Raw genomic sequence first — 27,913 nt, 5'->3', positions numbered from 1 at the left:
TTTTTAATAAAACTATGAGGAAAGGATCATGAAAAATCAACTTGTAGGATCAGTTGCAAAGGAAAGTTATTAAACAAGCGGTGTATATGCTAAATCCCTCATCAGTGTTTATCTCAACGGGTCTCTTGGACCTTTGGACATGTGCCCAATCGTTCATGTTACTGATTAGCTTCAAACAGTGCTCACACATCATACAGGTCAAAGTTTTCAACTTGATAATAAAGCCACCTTGTATCCATACTCTGCTTGAACTCGTTCAAGTTCTTATCTACCCCCCACTAACGACAGGTTTTGGCAAACAACAAATCAAATGGCAAACATGTTAAAGGTGAAAATGTACAAAATTATGAAGTATTTTAGAAAAATGATATGTTGTCATATTAAATGTTGTGACTGTGACATGGTTTGGGTCTGTACAGTTTTGTTGCTCTTCATGTATGAGTCAGAATCAGCTTTATAGGCCAGGCACACTCACACAGAAACATTAAATATTGAACTATAAACAAAAAAGAGTAAACAAGACTGAGTAAGACAATGGTGAAGTGGTGAGCAGTGTAAGAGGTGCTGAAACAAACATGATAATAACAGATGGAGTCATTTACACAAGTTGTTTGTTCTGTACATTATTTCATTATTTTTGCATCGGTTAATCAACAAATGCATGTTAGTATATATTGAAGTGATATCAAAAGATCTGACAATGAATCACTCAACAATATGGGGGGGGGGGGCTGTTCTTCTTCATGCTATACTAGGTCATCTCACTGATATGTAAAAATGGATATTATGTATGTGAAGTGATTGGTCACTTATAACATTATTTTCCCCAGGTCAACTAACTAAATGGATCTAATGCTTGTTAGCTGAGTCTTTCAGTTTTCCATCATCACTACAATTCTTGTTCTCAGAGGTTACCCTATAATTTTTACTTTTAAAAGATAGTCATAGGCAACCTCAACAAACCAACATCAACCTCTGGGCACCAATATTACATGCTCCTTTTGTAGCCTACATTTATTTTGACCTATTACTCAATAGTTTATTTTGGGGGGTGTTTTTTTTATTTTCTTCAATGAAATGCTGCAAAATAAAAAAACTAAACTTTGTGGGGGGAATCAAACTGTGTCGCATGTTGTTTTACTGTATACAAAGTGCCTTGCCTTTCCTCACCCAACACGTACGGATGGGATCCTCCAGCAAGTCAAAGCTTCTCAGATGTCAAAGCACCTTCATTCAACCAGGGGTTTTCTCACGCATGCGCAAGTGCGCCGACTATCTCATCGGGGAGAAAAAAAGAAGTTCACACACAAAGCCACGCCTGCGCGGTGTGCCTCTCATTACAAGCGAAGTTGCTGCATCTTTTTAGGAAGCTACATGCTTTCTTTCGACACCCAAAGGTCGCATGGTGTCAGGGACGCGCCTAGTCACGGGAACAGTCCGGAGCGCGTTCATGAGGTGCAAGATCGCGCTTTAACAGTGAAGAGTATCAAACAGCGTGTGGGGATCCAACCTAATGCTTTACATTGGGTCACAACGACCAGTCAATGATTGTGCCCTGTATTTGCGTTCCTGTCCGGCGGTTATTTTGCAAACCTTTTCATTTTTGCACGGGAGGAAACTGACATAGCAAACTCATCTGTATGATAGGGGAAAAGGAGCACACAGTATGGTCCGGGAAACCAGACATTTATGGGTGGGAAATTTACCCGAAAATGTACGAGAGGAGAAAATCATTGAGCACTTCAAGCGGTGAGTAGAAGACATAGAAGAGCTGCGTGTGTGTGTGTGTGTTTGTTGTAATGTAGAAGAAGGTGTGCATGGACAGCATCTCTCCGTGTTGTGTCACATTTAGAGAAGTCAGGATGAAGGAAGCAGGAGGTTCCCCCGTAGCAAAGTCCCATTTGGCAACTGTGCTGTCAGCTCCCCATAAGCAACAACATTGTGCTGCATTTGAGCTCAGATAAAAGCGGTCGGCACGCGTCAAGCACCCAGCTTGCAGACATATGGTTTTGCCATTTTGACATGGTCACTTACTTGAATGCGGGGTTGTAACTTTACTTGATCTTTTTTTGCCTTGTGTGGTTGTACATTACCACCAGCTTTCTCGTTGACTTTTTAACAATCCTGCCTTTGCACCTGGCGAATATAGAAAACAAATTTTGCACATCATACTGTCAGTATAAACAAACTTAAGTTTACCTGGCGAGCTGCTCGCATTGTACAAGCTGTGCATTTCAAGGACTGCATCTTTTGGCAGACAGTAAAGTCCATGGCTGTGTATGCTTTCTGGTGTCTGAGCAAGTCAGACACCCAGTGTTTGACTTTACTTTCCCCGAGTTTGTCATCAGGTTACTGCGCCCAGATTGACCCGTGCATACAGTATAGTTAATCAACACACCGTGTACCCATCGTTTATATGTCGCAAGAGCCAGGCTCTCTTTGCCTAACACGAGTCAGTGATATCTGAAAGGTGACGCGACATCACGCCGCCATCCACGCTGCAACATTGTTCCAAACTGGGATTGAGCCGTGTTTTCTGATACAACATTAAAAACATTGTAGTAGTTTACTTTATGTGCGAATTAACACACAAATGACTGTCTGCTACATTGTGACCACTTTTTGCTTCCTCCAGCTGCTGACTCGCACAGTCTGCAGAGCAATCTGACGGAGGATCACACAACACATCGATGTTTTTATTACCAAATTCAAATCGAGGTTCTTGTTGCCTTTATATTTTGGCTGTAAGGAAATGCAAACCACACGAACTATTCTCGGCTTCCAGGTCTTTGTTGTTTTCCGTGGACTGAGAGAAAAAAAAAAGTCAATTATGATTTTTTTTTTGTTTGGCTCTCACGGTTGTCTGCGCGCTCTCGCCTTTCTCTTCTCGGCTGTCAAGGAAATAGCAGCCCGTCTCTCCGTCCATATGTGAGCAGACCGATGGAAAAAAACCCAACACATTATAGTCTATACCTATATGATCAACGTTGCCTTCCTTACTGTGTAGGCGTCGCCATATCGGACGAAAAGCTGCGAAATTGCAAACATAATTCACGCACGTCTGTTGAAGAAAAGTGTCATCAAAAGGCACCTTTTATTTTCAACAGCATGCGCAACATACGACTGTGCAAAATGTGTATATTTAGGCTTTATCGAATTCTGGCTTCGCCTCCCTTGGTCATGGTTTTATGAGGCTACTTGTACGGATGCAGCGAGTCAACCTCAAACATGGTTCGTGTCTGATTCCTGCAGCCCCTGCAGAGCGCACAATAATGAGCTACCTACATGTCCTTTTATTTACATCAGCTCCTTCTATGATGTGCGTAACGTTATGTTTGGGGGGATGGTGACTGGCAGCATGCTATTGCACTAGGAGGGGAATAGTGTGTCGGCGGGTGCTTTTTAGCATGCAGCCTCTGCTCCAGCGTTAACCCAGAGGTAGTCCGAGCAGGCAGGTGCATGACAGCCCAATGTGTGATAGAAGTCATTGAAGATGGGGGACGGCAGAATGAGTAAGCAGTGTGAACAGCTTTTCTAAAATGGCGTCTGAGGCTGTTCAATGTTGGGAACTGGCATGCCAATAAATTTATGGGCACCCTGCTGTCTCTGTCGGACAGCTGAAATACACTTCAGGAAGATTTTTTTTTAGGAGGGAAAACTCAACGCATGTAAATGATACCAGGCTTTTTAATCTCAGACATACCCCCATCAGTAAATCAAACATTTTAACGATGCATTTACAGGCACATTAAGGAACAATGGCATGCCTTACATAAAGTAGATCAATTAAAACTCCAAATATGCATATTTTTAATTAGGGGGGAAAGGGCGACTGATGTTAAATACATAAAATGTCTCAAGTCGCCTTGTTGTAGCAAAACAGCAGGAGCTAAATAACCTTATTTGATTTTTTTTTTTTAAAACCACCAACAACTAATCAGAAAATATCAAGTCTCTTTATATGCTGCCTAAACCTCATCTGTATGCTTACAGCAGCTATAATCTTAGCTGAGTCCCTCCTCCAAGAAACATGCTAATGCTGGACAATACATGCATTTATTAACATGCAATATGCAAAGGTTTCAAACCCTGTTGCTGGGTTACTGTTGCTTTGTAAGGAAGAACCATAGAGCCGAGAATAAGAGCAGCAAAGCTTTACTACCTCCCCCTTCTGAGACACACACAAACACATACACATTTACATCGTCTGAATTAACGGCTGCCCAATAATGAAAATAAGGTGTCATCATCAAAGTTGCATAATTTTCTCAAAGATTCAGATTACATCCTGTTTGGAAATATTGCTAAACACTGCTGCAACATTGCATTCCAAAACCCACTGATAACCTTGTTTTTCATTGTTTTTTCTTTTAGATATGGACGTGTGGAGAGTGTCAAGGTCCTGCCAAAGCGGGGTTCAGAAGGTGGAGTCGCCGCCTTTGTGGATTTTGTGGACATTAAAAGTGCTCAGAAGGCTCACAATGCTATCAACAAGATGGGGGACAGAGACCTGCGCACTGATTACAATGAACCGGGCACAATTCCTAGTGCCGCAAGGGGGCTGGACGATAATCTGTCCTTAAGCTCCCGTGGCCGGGATGTCTCAGGGTTCACAAGGGCGGCAGGGGGGGCCGTGTATGTGCCCCCCACGTCGCTCCACAGCAGAGATGGACGCTATGAACGCAGACTAGACGGGTAAGTGGACAAAGTTTCTCTGAAGGCAGGGGGAGCCTGGTGAACACCTTACTCCCAAGCATCTTCCCACCATCTATTCATTTACGTGTTTGGGGGGGGGGGAGGGGAGAGTTCATGCCTATAGGGGTCCCATCTGAACTCTAAGAGTGCTGCTAGCGCTCCTGGATTCATACTTGCAGGCAGATATTGAGATATTCTATCAGTAAGCCCATGTTTGTACACAAGATGATCTTTAACTATTCTTAAACGAATAGCCAATAGTTTAAATAGCTGTTTGGGAACATCTTTGTGAGCTTAAACATCTCTGTGAGGTGGATATATCAGTTGCGGAAAATGACGGGGCAAAGATTGGAAATCTTAAAATTTCCCCGGATTATTGGAGACCTCTGGAGAGAGAGAGAAAAAGAGAGAGAGAGGGAGAGTCGAAAAAAAAAAGAGCGGTCTGCCGTCCATCCCTGGGATTCCCCTAATCTGGAGTTACGTGCCCTGCTCGGTGGATTAATGCCATCCTCACCCCAACCAAGAGCACACATTATATAAGAACCCATTGTTTGGATTAGTCTAATTTGGTTTTGAATAATCACGCACCCCTCACGGAGGTGTTCACTTCTCATGTGGGCTGGAATCATGTGGATAACCTACGCAGGATAATTATTCCCCTCTGGTGGATTAACGCTGGCCTAAAGGATACACTATCATGCTAAAGGTATGGGTTGCTTTCTTGGTATGGGTTTTTTTGTTGTTTTTTTTATTTGGAATTATATCTAATTCAGGGCATTACAATTTGAGTACTGGGAGACCTCTACTGGTTATTTTACTCAGTAGACGCAACAACATTTGAATAGTGAGCAAATAACTTTTTTCCCCTCCTTTACTTTTTTTTGTGGAGATTATTTTTTTCCTTTCAACGACACTGACTCGCAGTTTAATGAGGACCATCATGGACTATGTTTGGATCGTACAGTTCAAAGAAGAATTGCTGGAAAGTGAGACTGGAAAGTTTTTGGAGATAAGCTACCTCATAACTGTGGATTACCTGCTCCCTTCCTCAATGTGGAACTATAACTCAGCCATGGATATAATCACAGAAAGAACCAGATTAGTTCCACCCATGAACGGCTTCCTCATTGACTGTTGGTTCTTCTTCAGGAGATGGTTTTCAAAGAGATGGACAACACATTTATACAAACAAGACTTTTAAAACTGCTAGAAATGTTAACAAACCGGGGAATGAATACAGTACATCTATGACCAAGAATCTGGATTACCATTAAGAGCCATGTTCTTCATTCCTCATCTCTCATGGCCACATTTCCAACTTTCTGCCAAAGGAATTTGACTTGTAAACTCCTAATGAGAGCGTGACCAAAGGGGAATTTAAAAGACTCTACAAATGAAGATGCAAGACCTTATTCTTCCTCATTGCTTCCACAGCCCTGGATATCTGCCGTTTATTTCACTGGACTCCAGTGCAACACTGCTTTTTTTTTTTTTTTTTTTTCTTTTCTTTTTTCTATCTCCCTGCACATGTGGATGGATATAAGGAATCAAACTGACTTCTCCAGCATGCAAAACATCCCGACCTGGATCCGTACAAGGCCACGTTTGTTTTCATTATTTTAAATTAAAACTGACATTCCTGCTCACCCAAGCACATGATTTTTTTTTTCCGCTTTCCTGAAGATGAGGAGTACATTTTTATATTGGAACAATTTTGCTTCATTTTTTTACTACTCCACTCAACATTTTGACCATTTTTTTTCCGCTCACAAAGTTCTATCTCCCTAAATTGTATTTGGAATTATAGGTCAAGTTACCACTCTCTCAAAAGGTTGGTATGTCCTGCCCTGTGTATTTTAGCTGTCCTCTCTAACCCCCTAGTTTGAACCCCTGTCTCTCTCCATTTTCCCCACTAACCGCAGTAGCTGGTACATAGACTGTTATTACTGCCTGTGTGTCTCTATGCAGAAATCTTTACCTTACCTTTTGCTTCCCCTCACCTGACCCCGACTCGAGCCCGTTCTCCTTTTATAATTGATCTACACCGTAGTTTTTAGTCCTGACAATTGATCAGGAAAGAAATGACCCTCTAATTTGTTTTTAATCTCTGTCACAAACTCAGATCTCCACTGTAATAAGAATAATTTCAATTCAATATTAGAAATAACAGGAATGAGAAAAGGTTTTCAAATACCTCAAAACAGATATAATTATTATGACATGAACGGGTATTCTAATTGCCAAGGTCATGGATCACGGTTTTCAATCATCACTTTATTCTTATAATGAATGGAAAAGTAACAAATAACCATTTATGTAATAAAAAAAAAACCTGTATGAGTAATGAATTTAAACTTTTATTGAGCAGAATACCAAACATCTGCTGTTTTGCTTTCTGTGTGTAATGACCAAACGTAATTTAAATTGCCTCTAGAGGCTGGAGGATTAAAGGAAACTGAATAATTTGAAGACCAAATAATGTATTGATTCTTTTTTTTTTAATGAAAGCAGAAACTAACCTGCATATTCATAGATCATGAAAACAATCATTAGTCCGAGCCTTTTTGTCCACGCAGGTTAAAGATGTCATCAGTTTGAATTTGAATACTGTCACAAGGTGTAAACTCAAACTCCAGTCTGAAGCTTAAACCCTGAGATATGCAAAGCATTATTCTCTATTGTAGATCTGCAGCCTGCAGTTGTTCTACTGAAAGGGAATGTGAAGGTAGAAAACAACAATCCCTGACTCGTTTCACAAGTTTGATAAAAGTCAAAGACTCTCATTCTTATTGGTATTTTTTCTGTGTTATCATTGCTTTTCATTTCCGATCATATAGGATTAATGTAGGCATTGTGAATAAATACGCAGGACTTCTCCATCGAAGTACAAACCAGGAGTCACCAAACCTACGCTGGATTGATTTGCTCTCTCAGCTATTTAGTTCTGACTTAAACAAAACCCGACGACTCAACGTAATTATATAGATGACGTTCTGTATCATTAGAGGTTTTATGAACTTTGTCCTCCTACATGAGCACTTTGCTTTGTTCTTCAGCAGACCTCACAGCTGCACAGTTTAGCTTGCTACTTTAGATGGCAGACGGCAGAAGCTTTTTAAATTGTAACTAAATATAGTTTCTGAATTCTAAATTAAATTAATGTCCGTATTGTTTTCATACAAGATCCCTTTTAAGCATGCAGCTGAGAGGCATCCGTCTAACCATGCTGTCCACGTAATCTCCAAACAGTTGATGTGCTTAGCATGCACCAGAGCAGTCTAATAATCAAACACTGATGGAAATTCTGCCAAAAAAGTCTAACTGAATTATTTTTAAGCTCCATGAATAATGTAGAAGCTGTTATGTGTAAAGTGAAATTGAATTGAAATTGAAGGCTATCTATTCAGCAGTGAGCCTGCGCCACCAAATTAGCATTTCTGAGAGCATCTAGGGGTCAAGGTAATCCATCACTTTCACAGCAGACAACATTTTGCCATAGATGTTATTCATGAATCCAGCATACAGACGATCAAATCAAATAAGTAGAAACAGAATTTGCCCCTGACCCCGCTGTACCTAATGGATAGTGCAGTGAGATATGGACATGGTGCAAGTCTCCGAAACCGATTTATCCCCAACATGCAGGAGACTGTGTTTATCCCACCAAACCTTTTGTTCTTAAGTCCCAAAGGGAAAAGCCTTTTGTGTTGAGACGTGACGAGAAGCCCTATTAATGACTGCAACCATGCAGGTTACATTTATGTCGAATCTATACGGTCTGAAATTCTCCCGGTTGGCCAAATCAGAGATCGATATCATTAATGGCTATTAGTTTCATAGTAAATGTTTTGCTTGGTTGGAAATGAAAACATCTTTTTCTCCTCAAAGGATGAAAACATACATGTAGGACTTTTAGTTTTGGTGCAGTGGCTTAAAATCAGCTGATGAAGGCGATCTATGAACACATTTTAGTCAGGTGTTAAAGTCAGATTAGGCATTTTAAGAAAACAGTGCTGTCGATCATTGACCATAATGCCTCCTAGGATAACAATTATTCACTACCTTTTTTATTAGCTTTTCACATAAATTATACAACTGCCATTGTACCCAAAAGGGTTTAAATAAAAATAAATAAATATATATTTTTTAACCTTTATTTTATCCAGGAAGAAAGGACTCATTGAGATTAAAAATCTTTTTTTCAAGCGTGTCCCGGACAAAACGAGCACCAACACAAGTAACAGAGTTTCAGACAGACAACCGGCAGCCAACATTACAAAGACAAAAATACATCCTTGGGCAATCGAAAGACACAAATAACAGATCTGAACAGCAAATGTTCAATTTAATATAAATTAACCCGAGTTGAAATTCCAATTAGTGATATAACATGAGAGCGAGAGATGCCACACCACATGTCTGACAGCTGCAAATCCGTCATAGACACAAGGCGGCAGGCGGAGTGCTGAAGACACTCACAGCCGCACAGACTTTCAGCACAACACCACGACCTCGAGTGAGATACCGCCTCCAAACAACGGCAATATAAACGGAAGATAGTTGTAAACATTTTGAGACGACCGAGACTGGACTGTTCTTGCCAACCTTTTAACGATATCAAATGAGACCCTAGATGCAGAGGAAAAAGCGTGTGTTATATATCTTCAGAGAAACGCCAGCGACCTTCCATTGGCGCCTCGTGTAAGCCCATGTTACCTAAGTTCAGACTGAAGTCGGTCATTTCATGGACTGTTTAAACAACTGAAAGTCACACAGTGTCCCTCAGATGTTTGCTTTAAATCAACCTTATACAATCTTTTGGAGGTTTACATCTTTTCACTAAACTAGAGTGCTGTACTTCATCCTAAACATCAACTCATAGAACATTTTAAATGAAAACACTCCAATGCATCAAATTTAGTTTGCAATATTAGAATGAAGAGATTCACTAACTCCAAAGTTTCAGTCCAAAGCAAAACGATTGTTGATCTTCATCTTAGGAGAGAAAAACACAGATTGTTTTTAACATCTCTTTTATGAGACAAACCATTTCAGAAGTTTCTGGTACAGTTCACTCCTCAAACATTCTTTGTTAGTGTTGACAGTTTAACAGCAATATCTGTAAACAGATGTACTACAATCAAATCTGATGGCTCTAATAGATCAAAGTTTAAAAAAGATGTGGATGCCACTTTTAAAAGGATACTTCACCCATCTGCATGAAGCTTTGTATCATTAGAAACATGGTAGCAGTGTTGAATGGTTGTGAGTCCAGCCCTGTAAATGGGTGAAGTATCCCTTTAATTCACATCAAGGAACTTTTCTAAAGCTGGCCACACACGGGATGATTTAAGGCCCGATTTGCCAACAATCAGGGGTCGGGCTGTGATTCAAGGCTCGTCATTTCTCCTTTTTTTTTTGGTCTAAAGAATCCAAAATCTCGTGGTCTCACTACAATTATTTCCTGCTTCTGATCTAGTCAGAGCTCCCACGATCCAATTATAAAAAAATCAAACATATTTAACATTTGCGTAAGTCTTTATATCGGCTGAGAAATTATAAACTTTAGTTTCTCTCAAAATTGATTTTGGAAGGATAATTCAAAATGCATTTTTGACTTAAACGAGATTTCGCGCCATCATTTTGTTGAACTCTGTATCCTGTGAGACAGCTGTCATAGCAACCCTTCCCTGTATGTAAAGTTTATAAGTGGACACTGGCAGGACGGTGTACAGTAGGAGAAGGAGCGTGTGAAGGTCGTAGTAGCAGTAGTTTGTTGTAGTCCCGTCTAAAGTTGAACCGAAGCATGTTGCAGCTGGCTACCGTTTGACTTTCCAAACGATACACAAACTTTTTGTTTAGTTAGTATTTCGTTAGTTATGAAGATATGTTCAAAAAGTTAATTATTTCATTATAGTCGAAGATTCAAGTCGGTATTGTTCAGAAGTATTTTTTATCAAATACTTCTCGCACATCAACAAATCCTTTCAAGCATTAACAGAGTGTTAAAGATGAAGTATCTTTATACACATTATTGACAGTTAAAGTGCTTTATCTATTTCTATATGACACCGACACAAATCCCAACATTCTTCTGCCCCCTTATTTGAAATGAAATTCAAAGCTCTCCTTGATGCGTGCTCATATCTGTAGTTATATTAACCATATTCCTCCCTGTGTTGGAACATCATGGCTAATTTGCTGATAATAATTTGATGTGAATTCAAACAGTGCTAATTGCTGTCCTGTCCCGCTCATTACAGCGAGTTGGGTAATATGACTGCTGTAATGACACAGCAGTGGTATAACCAAATTAAATAGTGATTGCTGCTGTAGGAGGATGTGCAGGTCTGAACAGAATGTTCTTAATACTGTTTCTAATGTGCGTCTTCATAAACGACGCTTTGAAGACTCGCAGTGTCGTCACATTGTACGACGTTGTAGACAAAAAGCTCGTCACGAATCCCCTCCAAAAACCGTGCACAAAGAATTCCAGATAAATGATAAACCAGCTTCAAATGTAGCTTTTGTTGTAACTGCATGATGACACGAGGCCAAGATGACTTGAAGCGCTGTGAAGGCATGAATCTCTCACATAATTCCTTTTTAATTCAAGTAATCCTTGTGCGAGTCTGATTTATCCAGCAACTAAAACCTTTTGATAAGCAGCAGATTTCTGTCCTGTCGAGCACTCGATGCATGCCTTTTGCTTAAAACCTCTGCTGAGCGTCCTCTGTGAATTGTATTTTTAATGTTGAGTATAAAGTTATAAAGTAAGCTTACAAGGTTTTCCATGACTTCATCACGATGTAAGATGTTAAATAGAAACACGACTATATTATATATTAAGAAGGCTTAGACACAAAGATGTTAGGCTTAGAACAAGTGTAAGACCAGTAGCAGTAAATCATGTAGATGTCCCTGTAGTTCAGTCTGAAAAGTGCAAAATACCCTGAAGCACCCCTTTTTTCTTTTCATGTGTCTAATGAAGGAAGTCCCACCAGAGACACCTGGTGATAACCTTTTTGTCTGATTCCAACAGCTTCCTCCAACAAAACCACCCTTTGATGCTCTTCTCTCTTCCTGTTTGTTAGGTCGGCTGAAAGTCGGGACCGAGTGTACGATCACAGTGCCTACGGACATCATGAGCGTCCTGGTAGCAGTTTTGAGCGCCAGCGCCACTACGAAACGGACTATTATCGCGACGCAAGAGAGAGAACTCTAAGCAACGCGGGGAGCGGGTCCGGTACCTCCAGTGGAAGTGTTTCGACTGTGTCGTCAGGGGTTGGTGGAACTATCGTGAGCACTGTTGCGGGCAACACGGGGACAATTGGATCGGCAGTTGCCACATCCGGAGGAAGTGTAGGATCTACATCTAGTGCGGCTGGCTTCTACCGCTCTCACAGCAGGAGCCCTTGCCGCTTTGAGACACCAGAGCCTCGCTATGAACCTCGCACCAGGGAACCCTTTACTTTGGCGAGTGTGGTTCATAGGGACCTTTACAGGGAGGACAGAAGTCGGCGCGGGGATCGCTCGTACCGCCACAGTCGAAGCAGGTCTCCACACTCAACACATTCACGAAATCCCTCCCCTCAGAGACTGGCAAGTCAAGCTACCCGCCCTGCTCGCTCCCACAGCGGCTCAGGTTCCCGCAGCCGCTCCTCCAGTTCAGACTCAGTCAGCAGTACCAGCAGCAGCACGAGTGGCAGGTGAGTGAAACTGGCTATCAGGATTTCTACCCTTGTCATTTACCTTTGTGCAACCCAGTCTGAAACAGAGCTGTTCTCTATATCTAACGGGTTCAGATGGAACTGATTATGCCTGACCTAAAAAGCCTTTTCGGGGTAAAACTAGGATACACATTGAAGATGCTTCTGAAAACTAGACCGATGCAGAGCTGGTTTAATACTGAAGCTTCTTCTAGCAGCCTGCACATTGACTCTGGGGAGGAGGGGTCGGGAAGGTAATCGTGGCTCGTTAATGTTTTGAATTTTGACCGCAGTACCTATTTTAAACACTAGGTGTCTGTTAACATATTGCTCATTTAAACTTAAAACGTTTAACACTCGCCCAGTAGTTTTACAAATAGTTTATTGAAAAAATGTATACAGTCAGCACAATACAATCAAATAATGGTGCAGTATCTTATGAAGAGAATTCATAACACGTGTCTGTAATTCTCCATAGTAAGAATTCTGCAACAGATTTCAAGTGAAAACACTAGTCAGGCCAACGAGCTAAGACTTGCATGTGCAACTATTTTCCATCATTAGTTACGAGGCACTCCTATCAAGTTGCTCAACAGCCCTCATGTCATGCCCTCGTGTCATTTCTTCATAGGATACCACATACTTGATATTGACATGATCAGTTTTTGCTACTTTGTGGGGACGTACCGTAAAATTGAGGGAGACGCTTGAACAACAATAGAATTTTTTTCATTAGTGCTGGTAAAGAAGCGTACAAATTGTATTTCCTTTTAAATGTGAGAACAGGCTTGCTCTTGTTGGTATCAGCGGGTAAATTAAATTGCATGCACGTATTGGCATGATAGAAATATATGTATTATTTACAATGTACAACACTCCATGACTGAATGAAATCAAAGACATGTTCTACATACAGATCTTTTCCATCATGTTGAGATTTAGCAGGATTATCCTTTCAGTTTCAGTGGCACGACACATGTTGTATATTTGCAAACATTTATCGTCAATGTCAAGTATGCAAATGCTGGTTTTACTCTTATTTGTTTGATCGTGTTTTCAAATGACAAATCTGGTGTTTCCAGAGAATGTGCTTGTTGCTTTGCATCAACGCCTGGAAAACGACCTTTGTTATATTTTATTACGAGAATGAGTAGCTTCAGGTGCAGTAAGATTTCAGTCTGAATCAATTTATCACTCCTGCTTGAACTTTGACTTAAGTTAAAGTCCACTCAGCTGAATTAAACACCAACATGTTTAATTCACTGATCATTGTTGGCTGTACCTTCATTACAGGGGTGTGGAGGTTGTTTCTGGTTTTTTTTTCTCACACAGTTCTTGTTATGTGGATCATTGGAGATAATAAATCAGCCATTTAATGTCTAAGGACAAATTTCTAGTTCTCCCTTCTGTGTAGAATTTGTTCAGTGGGTTGATATGAGACACTCCAGATTAGAAACCTAGCATGCAATATAGCGTATACCCCAACCCTAACTTCTGGGAAAGTAATTTTCATTCAGCCACATCTGCTATGTAATATGAAGTGAATGTCTCACTAAGATGTCTCACTTTCATTCTATGCTGTGATTGTGTTTTTCTTTTTTTAACCAAATGTCAACCGAAACAACCAGTGATTTTCAGTTGAGTTATTCCAGTAACTCTGGAGCTTTGTTGACATGCTAACTTACCTGTTTTTGTACATTACTGAGGGTAATGTTTTAATTTCTTTTTTAATATATTGTGTCCTATATGGTGTTGAGTCACAATTATACAAACAAAATCCTTACAAAATGTTTGATGTTTAGATAATCACAGAGGAATAAGGCCGTTTACATGGCATCTGCTTTACTACATCATTCACCTCCCCCGCTCAGGTTTGTTTTTGGTGAAATGCATCAGCTCTTCCAAAGCCAAGTCGACAGATTCAGTATGACAGCATGTAGCGACACGTGTGGTTTGACAAGGTAGTGCTTTAGGGGGGAATTTCAGGAGCGAGCTGGTGTATTTTTCTCACTGCCTACCTCTGTGTATGGGTAACGGCTCTCCCCCTCCGTGAGATCCAGTTGGAACTGGAAATTTCTGGCCAGTGCTGGCTGCCTGCCCGCTCCCACAGGCCAGGCTCCGTCAGCAGCACTTCTGGGAGTGTCTGAGCACAGGAGGAGAAAGTGAGAAGGAAACAAACAGCAGAGGGCCTCGAAAGCTGAGCCACACAGTTTCTGATTAGGAAAAAAAGGTGGCAAGGCAGCCATGATTATCCTACTGATGTGCAAATCATTTAGTTTTTTTTTTAATTTACAACTAACTGGGCAAATTCATAAATATGAACCATGGATAAAAAGGATGTTTTGCTCCTCTTCAGCTGAGATAATTGCCTATTTTTAATAACAGAAACAAGACAAGAATATTCTCAGTGCATTGTACTATGTAAGATGTTTTCCCATATAATATTGTTTTTCTATGCAATTTACATGTAAACCTTTTGCTCTGCAGGTTGGAGAGAGAAAAACATTTTGGTCTATTTTTTTCCTGATCATGCACCAGCATTAAACCTGCATATCACTTTCTATCTAAAAGACATGTGACCAAGAATTGTTAAAGTTTGCTTAACTGTAAAATATATCATCCAAGTAAATTAATTTATTAAAGTAGATTATTAATGATTAGATTATAATAAACTTCTCGGACAGGCAGGGTTAATTAACTGTCACAGTGACACAAAATAGCCGCCGTCTTCTATTGCCATGTGTAACTTAAATTACAAATAAACAGGAACAATGTCTGATTCCATGTTCTTGTTGTGCTACAGTGATTCCAGCAGTAGTTCCAGTGATGACTCCCCTGCACGTTCAGTGCAGTCTGCGGCTGTTCCTGCACCTTCAGCTCTTCCTTTATCCTCCCTTGACAAGGATGAACCGCGTAAAAGTTTTGGCATAAAGGTCCAAAACCTTCCTGTGCGCTCTACAGGTCAGTTGCTGCAAGCTGCTCATGTAGCACGCAAGTACAAATAGTCTCATACTCAGAAATGACTGTGCATTTTATTTTTGCAATTCCTTAATACCATTGTCAGCAATCTGAGTATACATTCGTACTAAATGAAACCTTTTTTTAATCTAATTACAACAGATACAAGCCTAAAGGATGGCTTATTCCATGAGTTTAAAAAACATGGAAAGGTCACGTCTGTTCAAATCCACGGAGCTTCAGAGGAGCGCTATGGCCTTGTCTTTTTCCGTCAGCAAGAGGACCAAGAGAAAGCACTTGGAGCGTCAAAGGGCAAGCTTTTTTTTGGAATGCAAATTGATGTCACAGCCTGGAGTGGCCCCGGTAAGTCCTGATCTTTTATCCAAGCTCAGAAAAAATCATAATTCAACAAAATGTACAAGATTCCAATGGGCAGCTTTTTTTTTTTCAGAGACAGAAAGTGAGAACGAATTTCGTCCCTTGGATGAGAGGATAGATGAGTTTCATCCAAAAGCTACACGGACATTATTTATTGGAAACCTGGAGAAAACCACCACTTACCATGACCTTCTTAACATCTTTCAACGCTTTGGAGAAATAGTGGTAGGTTTTACATGATGGAATGATTCAGAATCAGGCCTTCTGCAGGGATTACAATGTTTGCGATGATCATAGTCTCTGACTGTGTCACTTTTTTTTTTTCTGCTAAAGGACATCGACATCAAAAAAGTGAATGGAGCTCCACAGTATGCCTTTCTACAATACTGCGATATTGCTAGTGTCTGTAAGGCCATCAAGAAGATGGATGGCGAGTACCTTGGTAACAATAGACTAAAGGTGAGGTTTCTTAATAATACATTTTAAATCTTGCATAAACAACCGTTCCATATTGTCTTTCTGAAACATACCCAGCTTTTCTCAGTAGTATTCTTCATAAATGTTAATGTTATTTAAACATAAACATTACTTCTTTTTCAGCTTGGCTTTGGAAAGAGTATGCCTACAACATGTGTGTGGTTGGATGGATTGGCATCGAACACAACTGAGCAGTTTCTTACTCGTCATTTCTGCCGCTATGGACATGTTGTCAAGGTAAACTTAGTTTGTTTTGCCTTCAGAATTACCCATTGTTTACTTTCTGGAAACTTGGGGCTCTATTTTCCTCTCTCTTCCGCAGGTTGTATTCGACAGAATGAAAGGAATGGCCCTTATCCTGTATAACAACATCGAATACGCACAAGCGGCTGTCAAGGACACAAAGGGATGGAAGATAGGGGGCAGTAAAATAAAGGTGGGTGAAAAAAGGCTTTGTTAGCTGATGTAATGTCTTCTTTGCTCCTGACAGGCTGTAAATAATTGTAACCAAGCATATTCTTTTCTTCAGGTGGATTTTGCCAACCAGGAAAGTCAGATGGCTTTTTATCGCTCAATGCAGGCATCTGGCCAGGACATTCGAGACTTTTATGACCTTCTCTCTGAAAGAAGGTTTGTGTAGTTTACTTGAGGAGTAATAATTTGACCTCAGTACTGTGTTGAAATTCATTCACGATTATAATGTGACAACCTGCTTTATTTTTTTTCTTGGCAGGGATGACCGCCGACCTCAATACGAGTTTCAGGCTGAAAGACAATATTATGAAAATGTACGAACACCAGGAACATTTACCGAAGATCCACGTCGTAAATACCCCTCCAGAAGTCGAGAGTTCTATACTGAATGGGACCCATATCAAGGAGATTACTATGATCCACAGTACTTTGAAGACCCCCGGGAGTATCGAGAATACAGAGCTGACCCGTATGAGCAGGACATACGCAAATATAGCTATTTGCAGCGGGAACGTGAAAGAGAGAGGGAGCGCTTTGAAACGGATCGTGGACGTGACCATGGTAGAAGGACTGTTGAGCGCAGCCAAAGCCCATCTCACATTGCCGCTAGACGTCCTGCAAGCCCTACCGCGTCTCCTTCGCTTTCTGAGAGGATACCAAGTGATTCAGACCGCCGGATTTGTTGCAGGTCTTCTGAAAGAAGTGGTAGCTGCAGTTCAGTCTCCCCACCCAGATTTGAAAAACTTGAAAAGGCACGAAGTGAAAGGTATAATAAAACTGACAAACCTGAGAAGGATCGAATCTTTGAGGTTGAAAGAGGAAATTTGGTTGAAAAGGAGAAGAGGACAGGACGTAAAGATCGAGGGGACAAGGAAAAAAGTGAAAAACAGAGGCTTAAAAAACTCAAAGTCACATCACCTGTTATACAAGCATGTGAGATAGAGCCTGAACTTGAAAGAGATGTGAGCCCTGAGTCCATCATTCGAAGTAAACACAGTAAAATTGCAAAGGAAGGCTCAAGCAAAACAAGGTTAGACCTTTTGCCCTGTGTTGTGCAGCTAACACGTGTTAAAGAAAAAGAAGTCAAATTGATAGGTCATCCTGTCCAAGAAAAGCCAATACAGAGGAACGTAATGGACAGTCCAAGATTGGCCTCACCTTCATCTGACCAGAAGAGTCCCCCTTTCCGCCCAGAATCATTGAAAATGGATGGCTCAAAGCATGGAAAGCCACCTAGAGACAAAAACATACACAGTTTAGTGGAGGTTATTGAAAAAGATGTTAAGATCAAGTCTAAAAAACATGGGAAATCAGAAACAGGATTTGAAAGTGGCATTTCTGTAGATATTGACCGTTTAGCCGCAAGAAAAAGGCGATTTGAAGATTCTGGCAAAACTGACAGACAGAAAAGAACAAGTGAGGACGATCTTGTTAAGTCTGGACTTCATAAACTGTGGAGCAATACAAGGGAATCTGATTTGGACAAGAACCTTTTGATAAAAGGGATGCATAAAAAGGAACACCAAAAGGAAAAATGTGCCCAGATTGTTTCAGTTAACAGTCCTAAAGACGGAAGAGACAATGAAAACAACTTCATAGGCTTGTCTCTGGAGCGGCAGTCAAGGCCAGATGAGCCTCCTGAAGATACTACTCAACATTTTGACTCTCCTTATACTAAGATGGATTTAGAAGGTTCAAAAAGTAAGAACAGCCCCATTCACTTAAAGATGTCAGATCACGTCAACATTGATTTAGATGAATTTAAACAACATAGACAGGTTTTGTCTGATGATGAGCAAGGGAGAGGGAAGTGCAAAGACTTTGATGATGGAAACGAACACCTTCTCCATGTTGACCAGAATAATATAAGCATCGAACACATTGACCAGGGTCAGTGGCTCCACACCAAAATTGGTGATGCTGAGGAGTCAGTGAAGTTTGAAAATCCTCTAATTAATGAGACTCGTGATTTTGATAAGGATTTTATCTTGCATGATGTTGGAAAACCTCTTCAAGATTTGGCCAATGATGACTTGTCCTCTTCAAAACGAAAGAAACTACAGAATTTTGACTTTGAAATAGTCACTGCAAAAAGAGAGCGCAACTTTGCAAGTTACCAAAAGCTGGATGAGGATATTTATCAGAGTTTAACATCCTCAATAGGGCATGGTCATTTTTCTGCAAATGAGGATGAAGAGACTGCCCAGATTTCAGTATCAATAATAAACAAAGAAAGAAAATCTCCAACAATGGACAATACATTTCCACACACAGATTCACTAAAAAACAGTTTTGGTCTGACAGACACACATTTTCAGTCTTCTGACATTGAGCTCCCAAAGCTTAAGACAAACTTGTTTAGCTGTGATGAGGACTTAATGCAACGTTGGGAAAGTCGTATAAAGTCTGATTCATTTAGAATGGAAATGACTTTTCCAAGTGATATTTCAAAACATGAAAACATCCGAAAAGGCATTAGCCAGGATTTGGAACCTGGAGAAGTTCAGTCTGATTCAGATGATGATGGAGAAAACAAACCCATCCCACCAAAGTCCAATAGTTCCTTGTCTTTTATCCTCAGGGAACGGGATGAGAGGATGACAGACTTGAAGCTTTCAAGCTCCTTGGAAAAGAATAAGTTCTATTCTTTTGCATTGGATAAAACTATTACCCCTGACACAAAAGCACTTCTTGAAAGAGCCAAAACACTTTATTCTTCGAGGGAAGATAATTGGTCCTTTCTTCCTTCACGCTTTCCAGCCTCCCACAGCTGTACAGATAAGGACAAGGTAGAGCTAGCTCCTCGCCCTATTCCTTCTTGGTATATGAAAAAGAAAAAGATTCGCACTGACTCTGGTGAAAAGCTGCATGATAAAAAGGAGGAGCTAAAGCCACAAGACCAAGAGCGTCAAGATCTGTTTGCCTCTCGCTTTCTGCATAGCTCAATCTTTGAACAGGATTCCAGACGTTTGCAGCATCTGGAACGTAAAGACCAGGACTTAGAAAGTGGAGTTGCCAGGCCCTCTGCTAAGCCAGGTGCTATTGAGGCACAGCCTGAATCTGTAACAGTTGGTACCCTACAAGAGCCAATAGTTCTTTTCCATAGTCGATTTTTAGAGCTTCAACAACAAAGGGACAAGGACCATTGCCAGCCAGATGCAGAAAATGATTCTGTTGTGGTGGGGATTAAAACAGAAGGGCAAAGTTGTGATAATGTGGTTTCTTATAAGGAATCTGAGCCACGAGAAAAGCCTAAAGACAAATCAGCCAGCCCTGAATTGACAACGTCAGTTTCTGCTTTTGTTCCTATTGCTAAAGGAATACCTGCACAAGAAAAGAAAGAACTTTTGAATCTATCACCAGAACAAACTGTGTCATGTGTAAAAGAAGAACATTTGGAGCCAGTTGTTGAGTCACCCTCATCTCGTTCTCTTCTAATTGAAGACATCAAACACATTGTTCCTAAGCTAAACACAAGCCCTTCGCTCGTCCTTGCAGAGCCTGAAATGGAAATGGAAACAAAATTAGAGCTAATTGAACCTAAAGCCAAATTTGGAGATAGTTTGGCAGTTGAACAAAATCCTGTTGGGGAGGAGAAGCCTCCCACTCCTGGTGGTTGCCTTGGTGGTCTTGAGAAAGAGAATGGCGAATCTACTTCCTCTGATTATCCAAAGATTGATGACAAATCTGAAATCATGAAGATGGAACCTAAAATAGAAAGTAAGGAAACGAAACACTTAGAGGAACCTCACAAACCTGAGACGGAATGTGAGGCTTTTATGCCAGAGTTAGAGGCTGAAATAAAACCATTTCCAAATCGTAGACAGCCCAAGAGTAAAAGGGCAAAACCACTGACAGTATTAAGCACTTCACAACCTTCCCACAATGTTGCCACTGAGAAACCAGCAACACGGAAAAGTGAACGAATTGACAGAGAGAAGTTAAAAAGAGCTTCATCTCCTCGGGGATCTGAGTCTAAAACCTCATCCAAGTCACCAAGTCATGCATCAGATTCAGAGCAAAACCTTGAGTCTAGTTTGATTCACGGGAGAACACGTCGCAGAAATGTAAGGTCAGTCTATGCCACACTACATGAAGATGACCAAGCTAGCAAAGAGGTGGCTGAGTCACCACGTTCCATGCGCAAACGTGGTGCTGACAAAGAACCAGTTCAGCCAGACATTCAGACTCCAACTACCAATGCGCGGCGAGGACGTCCACCTAAAAGGGGTGTTAAACGTGGTGAAGATCTTTCACCAGTAAAGACAGATCAGCAAAAAGTGACAGAAGATGAGACAGAATTCAAAGAGTCCAGCAGTGTGGTGGAGGTTGTCAAAGCCTCTGAGGGATGGCGTTCACCCCGTACCCAGAAAGCGCAACAAACACAATTCACTTCATCTGCTCCCGCTAACAAGAAAGGAAATAGAATAGAAAAACTCTCTGGCAGCAATACTTTACAAGCTGACCAAGCTGATCTGGGAAGCCATAGTGAGTTAGAGCCTACGCCTAAAACTGATTCTGTACTGTTTGGGAAGTTTTCAGATAATGAAGAAAATGCAACTTTACAAGTGCAAAGTAAGGAAAAAGACTTAAAAGATTCTGATGGCAAGAAATCTGCTAGTGGGGATAGTGAAACTCTTAAAGCCAGTTCTGAGAGGAGACAACAGCCTGAAAAGAATGTTAAAGTGAAAACGTCAAGGCTCAAAAGAAATACCAAGCAGGTCACTGGGGATCAATCACACAGTTTAAAAAATCTTGAGATCCGTGTAAGCGTGGATGATGTAAAAGGTTTACTTCGTACAGAGGAAGATGAGGTTGTGCCATTTGAAGCCCCTCCCATTACTCAAACCAAGACAGATGTAAAGGAGAAAGAGGGAACAATGATCATAGGCCTTAAAAAAGAATGTAAAGAACCGGGTGCCCAGGAAATGGAAGACGACCTATCAGACAATGAATTTCCTGCTGACCCAGCTGCTGCGCTCTTAGCAAGGCAGATGGAACTAGAGCAAGCAGTTGAAAACATTGCTAAACTTACAGTTGAGCATCCCCCTCGACCTTACAAGGAACCACATCCAGAGCAACCTACCGTTTTGCCTCCAGTTGTAGTGGAGCCAGAGAGTGAGGTTGAGGAGGAGAAGCCAGCCAATCCTGCAAGCGAAACTGAACTTGCAGCTGCTATTGATTCCATTACAGCTGAAGAAACGGATGGTTTCCCAGCTTCTTCTACTTACACGGCTCTCATTCCTACACCTGAACCCCTGGTATCCCCCTCCTCAAATGAGATTATGGAACCTGAAACACACATGGTGATCAACAATATTCTCGCAGCGGACTCCGATGAGGGTCCTCTTACACCAAATCCAAAGGGACTTGTGTCAGAGTCTAAGGAAGCGGAGGATACCCCTCTACTTGAAACACCCAAGAAAATTGGTAAAGTGAGATCAAAAACCCCAAAGAAATGTAAAAGTCGTAAAGTTGCTGCCAACAAGAAAGGGGATACTGCTGAAGACATTTCACAACATGAGCCCTCCCCGAACAAGTTACCAGAGTCAATCCCAGAGGATCCACAAACCAATAATTCCAAAGCAGTAACTTTTACAGCAGCAGCTTCAGTGGTCACTGCTGTTGCAACTTGTAGGCGTGATGTTACAAGTGCCATAACTGTAGATGCACCCAAAGAGGCAGAACAGCCGGAAGTAGAACAGCCGGTACCTAAAGAATCTGCCTTTCATACAGGCACAAGCAACATCTCAAGCTTTAAAAAGAATCTCCTAGCAACAGAGCCATCTACCCCTACACTCGCCCCAGTTTCTACCCGCCCACAACCCGTATCCCAGCTCAGTGTACCCCTGCTTCGACCTTCAAAAATGCCTCTTTCACCAGATTGGCGTCCTAGATCTGAAGAAAGTAGAATCTTTGTTGCTCCTTCATGTCAAGTAACAGTGGTTACCTCTTCTGCACCAGCTTCATCTACACTTGGAACCCCTTCAACAAATCCCCCAATGCCTCCTGATACCAAGGCGTCGGATATTGATCCAAGTTCCAGTACCTTAAGAAAAATCCTTATGGAACCAAAGTATGTGTCTGCATCAAACAGCAATTCTATACCTACCACTATAGTGACATCTGTACTCTCAGGTCCTTCAAGGATGTCAGAGAATGAAAATCCTTCCGATAAAATGGGTTCAAGACAGCTACATCCTGAGGAGAGACCACCTTTACCCCCCCAGCCCATACACCACAAACCGTTTCCACTGACAGAGTCTCAACAGAACTGCGGCGAAAAACCCCAACATACTGTTATTTCTCCAACTACCTCAGTTATTAGTCGAATTCCAATGCCTTATGATACAGAGGAAACTCCACGGATATCCCTGAGTAACCGAAGCATTGGCCCATCTATACCGAAGCAAAAATTTAGATTAAACTCTAATGAGAACAATCGCTATCATGGCATGGATATAGTAGAAGATGGGACTAGAGGGCGCTCTGTTGTTGAGACTACCCCATACAGTGGAGGCGCTAGTCCTGGCCTGAGGGTCAATACATCAGAGGGCGTTGTTGTTCTAAGTTACTCTGGTCAGAAAACCGAAGGACCTCACAGGATGAGAGCTAAAATTAGTCAAGTCCCTCAAGCCAGTGTCGGTGATATAGAGTTTCAGCAATCCGTGACCAAATCTTCAATAAAGCAAGACCAAGTTATGACATCATCCCAGTCGCCTACCCGAAAAGTTTCAACCTATGGACACACAGGAGTTCTCTTGACAGGTCAATCTTATAACTCTCAACCTGTTATTTCCAGTACCAAACAGGAGAATCTCAGGAGTGACAATTCTGATGCTCCATATCACACAACAACACAGGGTGGCGTGGTTAAGATGTTCCAACAGCCAGTCAGTTCTCCTCAAGTCTTGATGTACAACCAAGCTGTGATACAGCATCAGCATGTCAAAAGAGGACTAGGGACAGAACCTCTACCCAAAAAAGTAGACATTGGCAAAGCTGTTCAGCATTCTAACCTCAGTCCAGTCATGAGTCCCCACCACCCATCAATATCCGGAACTCGCATGAGTCCCAGCCCAGGCATTCCAACTGATCGTGCAGCTCTTCACCTAAAGCAGGAACCACAATCCCCAAGAACATCTGTTCAATCCCCTCTACCTTTTGTCAAAGCCTGTCCTCCAAGCAGTTCTCCTCGAGGAACTTCTGTAGTTCTGGGTCATGGCATTCCGCAGATGTCTACGTATCATTCTAGTATTCATCACCCTCACTCAGAGCAGTCCTCTGTTATAATGCAGCCTCACAGTGTCACACAGTCAATAGCTCACGAAGCCAGGATGAACACTCCACCGATGACTGCTATAAACTATGGAAGGAGAGGGGACTCTCTGTCTTCTTCCCACACAGGGCCTTCACAGCGCTCAAACACGCCACAGTCCAATGTTATACGAGATATAGTACTGCAGTCTCATTCAAGTCCCAAGGGGTCAGTATCAATTGGGGGTGTAAGCAGTGTAAATGATGAAGATCCCAGGCACTTTAACCAAGCACTTAGCAGACCCTCAGTACCCCAGCATCACTCAGATGTTATGATGATTCACAGTGATCATCGTAGGCTCCACCCAAGCATACGCATCGACCAGTACAGAGACATGCACCAACGCATTCTCATGCACCAGCAACTTGGAGAACAGGCCACAGTAGAACCGAGGCAGTCTTGCACTTCAGAGACTACAGCAACTGTGTCAAGCAACATTGCTGGGCGGTCAAAGAGTCCAATGGTGGGAAAGAACATTGAACCTTCTGCAAAAGAATCTCTCAAACCACTTGAAGGAAAGCTGATACAGCCACCCATGAACGAAAGTAGAATAAGGGGAGTTCATACATCTAGTCCTGTTTTGGTTTCTCCACATTCCCATGGGGTTCAGCTGATGCATCCATCAAGTGTAGGTTCCTTTCCGGTGTACCGTGAGATGAGGGGCTTTCCACCCCAGTTTCCTGGACAGTCTTCATCTGGGCACAACCCGGCAAACCAAGGCATTGCATCTTCACAGGTCACTTGATATGCTTTAGTAATTAACCTTTTGCAGATTTTATCTTGCATCTATAACTGAATCTTAAAGTTATAAGTCATAACACATAGTTCAATTAATTTAATGTGATTTTTCTTTATCAGGTCCCACTGGAGTCTACGCTGGGTTCTAGAGATAAAATGTCTCTGTCACATGGGGGAGGAAGTGATTCTAAGACTGAGAGTTCCCATCTTCGCCATGCTACCTCTACAGATCTGTCACACATTTCCCGGATACCAGGAGATGCACTCTCACCCTCATACCAGTCTCCCATGACTTCCCCCTTGTGTCTTACTCACAAGCCAGATCCATCTCTGCTTAAGGGTGCTCAACCCTTCCTTCCAACACCTCCACCAGCAGTAACCTCATCAGGTTCACTGATGCCACTTCGTGATGCTAAACTGGAACAGTCAGGCCATCGTTCTATTGACATGGTGCAGCTTATGACGGTAAAGTGAATAAATGACCAGCAGTCACATTCATGGAAGATTATCAAGAAAGACAAACGTGAATAAATGATTTCATATAATTCTCTGCACTTTACTTTGTAGAAATATCCTATTGTATGGCAAGGCATGCTAGCTCTGAAGAATGACCAGGCTGCTGTGCAGTTGCACTTTGTTTCTGGTAACACTGTGCTGGCCCAGCGCTCCTTGCCACCACCAGAGGGAGGTTCTTTTCTACGTATTGTCCAGAGGATGAGGCTTGAGGCCTCACAGTTGGACAGTGTTGCACGCAGAATGACTGTGAGTGTTGTTGTTTTTTTTTTCTCAGTTAATTTTGAATGAAAACACTTTTCAAAATTGCAAGATTTCTGTTTTATTTTGTTGTAAGAACAGACAACTTAACTTGTAAGATTGTGTGTTTACATGTTTACATTGATGATAAATATGAATCTGAATCCTTAATGGCAGGCGGAGAATGATTACTGTTTGCTACTGGCTCTACCCTGCGGTCGAGACCAAGAAGATGTCCTTGGTCAAACCCAGGCCTTGAATAGTGGCTTCATCACCTACCTGCAAGCCAAACAGGCAGCGGGTATCATTAATGTGCCCAACCCTGGCTCTAATCAGGTCTGTGCTGAATTTAAGTCTTTTAAATGAGTGTTACATATCTAAATACCATGGAGATTAATTCCCTCTTTTGTGATGTTTTTTTCCTCCACAGCCAGCTTATGTGGTGCAGATATTTCCTCCATGTGAATTCTCTGAAAGTCACCTCTCTCGCCTGGCCCCGGACCTTCTCATCAGCATCTCCAGCATCTCCCCTCACCTCATGATTGTCATTGCCTCAGTTTGATTACCTCCATCATTTTCCTGAAGAAAAGCCAACACCAGCTGTTTTGGACTCGTCCAGTTGTTTTTAACTGGAATTGCCTCATATTTATATGAGTTTGACTTTTTGTAAATATCTTGTTTTAGCACCTGCTCACCTTTTTTCCATTCACTTCACCAAGTCCTTAAGTCACTTAATGACATTGATTTTCAAAAAAGTACACTTTTGCATAGATGATCTGAAGGGTCGGATGGGATTTTTGATGACCATTTCTGATTCATTCATTTTTGCCATTTTTGGAGGTGTTGTGCATAGCCTTTTCTAATTCATGGCATCCATACAGCTATGGATTGACTCTTCTTATGGGATATTTTTTACCTTCATAAAAGTGATTGTGAATTTCTTTTTTAAAAAGACGAACAATGTGAGAAGTCATTGCACTATGTTAGGGAAACAATTGTGAACTCTGTACAGATTTGAGGATAAAATGATACGTTATAAAATTACTCTTGTTAACAGCCATGCTTGAGCAAGTAAAAAAAAAACAAAAAAAAAAAACATCATTGCCTGGGAAATGATCAGGAATCATTTCAGCCTGATCAGTCATACTGCTCTGTTGCTCCTTTGCCGTCAGCCAACTTCTACGTCATTTCCAGATCCAACTCTCCACCCCGATGCGTTCCCTGCCCCAGGAACTCAGGAGGGGACTTTTAGAGTTGTACAGTTTACACTCAATGCCTCAACAGGGGACTATATAAAGAATATTTAGTTTATTTTTGTTTGCATCTTCGTAAGCCTAAGGGTGTTGTGGACTATTGTGAAACTGTAAATATTATACATATTTAAAGACTGAAGCAATGTGGAGAGACCAAGTGATTTATTTTACAAAACAGATCATCACAGCTCAATGGTTTTGTTTTTTTCTTTGGGCAGGTGGGGTGGAAAGGACCTGTTATGGATTCAAATATGAAATTTAAGCTAAAAGTTATTTTGTTTTTGATTCTGTGCCAAAATGTCTTGCAAACTTTCAACACGCGCATTGTATCTACAACAGAAATCAGAACTTATTTTCATATGTGACTTTGTATTTTTCTGCTCAGAGGGCAGACTTGATTCCTTTCTTTTAGTAATGTTCATCAGTCCGACTCTGTTACTACAGTGCTTTTTACATTATATCATTGTTTCCTCCTTTTGAAGGAACCATTGTATTGTAGGGTTGTATTTCTGTTTTCCTTCTCCCTCATGTGGTCCTCCACTGCCCCCTACTGTGTGAAAATCATGTTCAAACATATGAAGACTTGCATACTGAGGTCTTTTATGTCGTGACTTAATGACTGAGGTTTTTTTGCATGCTTTATTTTCAAAATGCTTCTGTCAAATCTTAGAGGCAAAGAATGTGACTTGAACTTGATATCATGCCGCTAATGGATGTGTTGCTCATCTGTCTCCATTTCTTCACTTAAATGTCTTTTTGAGCCAAGCTGTACATACTAATGTCCCTAACCTGTGCTCTTGTGTATTTTTCCCCTTTATAATTGTCTTTCTTCAGGGTCTTTATTTTTGTTTTGTGCAACAAAACAAAGCAGTCTGAAAGAGACAGGAGGTGAGGTGTGTAAAACCGATGCTGAAAGTAAAACCATGCTTGTCAGTTTTTGTGATGTAAATATTTCTATGACTGCAAGCTGAGTACTCTCATGGTTATGTTGAAGGCACTTATAATTTTTGATAAACAAACAAGAAAAACATCCAAGAAAAAAAAAACTTAAACCGCTGATTAATATGAAAACTGTCTTTTGATCAATCTTCATTTTGAGTGTATTTTGCTGTTCCTCCATGAGGAATTTTAAACTGTAAAATAAATGGTTGTTTAACTTA

The 27,913-nt window shown here is 41.2% G+C and overlaps 1 protein-coding gene across 1 annotated transcript; it reads left to right on the top strand.

Moving 5' to 3' along the window:
* The first annotated feature begins 1,132 nt into the window (after positions 1–1,132).
* On the top strand, positions 1,133–27,913 carry spen (spen family transcriptional repressor). The gene is made up of 15 exons (XM_079360349.1): positions 1,133–1,749; positions 4,375–4,695; positions 11,790–12,404; positions 15,208–15,365; positions 15,525–15,725; positions 15,814–15,965; positions 16,074–16,199; positions 16,341–16,454; positions 16,540–16,653; positions 16,747–16,847; positions 16,951–24,745; positions 24,868–25,212; positions 25,315–25,509; positions 25,678–25,836; positions 25,931–27,913. Exons 1-15 carry the CDS (start codon positions 1,667–1,669, stop codon positions 26,060–26,062), a joined length of 10,611 nt encoding a protein of 3,536 aa, XP_079216475.1. The 5' UTR covers positions 1,133–1,666; the 3' UTR covers positions 26,063–27,913.

This window comes from Symphodus melops (assembly GCF_947650265.1).
Source record: "Symphodus melops genome assembly, chromosome: 13".
Classification (NCBI taxonomy): Eukaryota; Metazoa; Chordata; class Actinopteri; order Labriformes; family Labridae; genus Symphodus; species Symphodus melops.
Note: the sequence above shows the minus strand (reverse complement) of the source record. Positions and strands in the feature narration are given on the sequence as shown.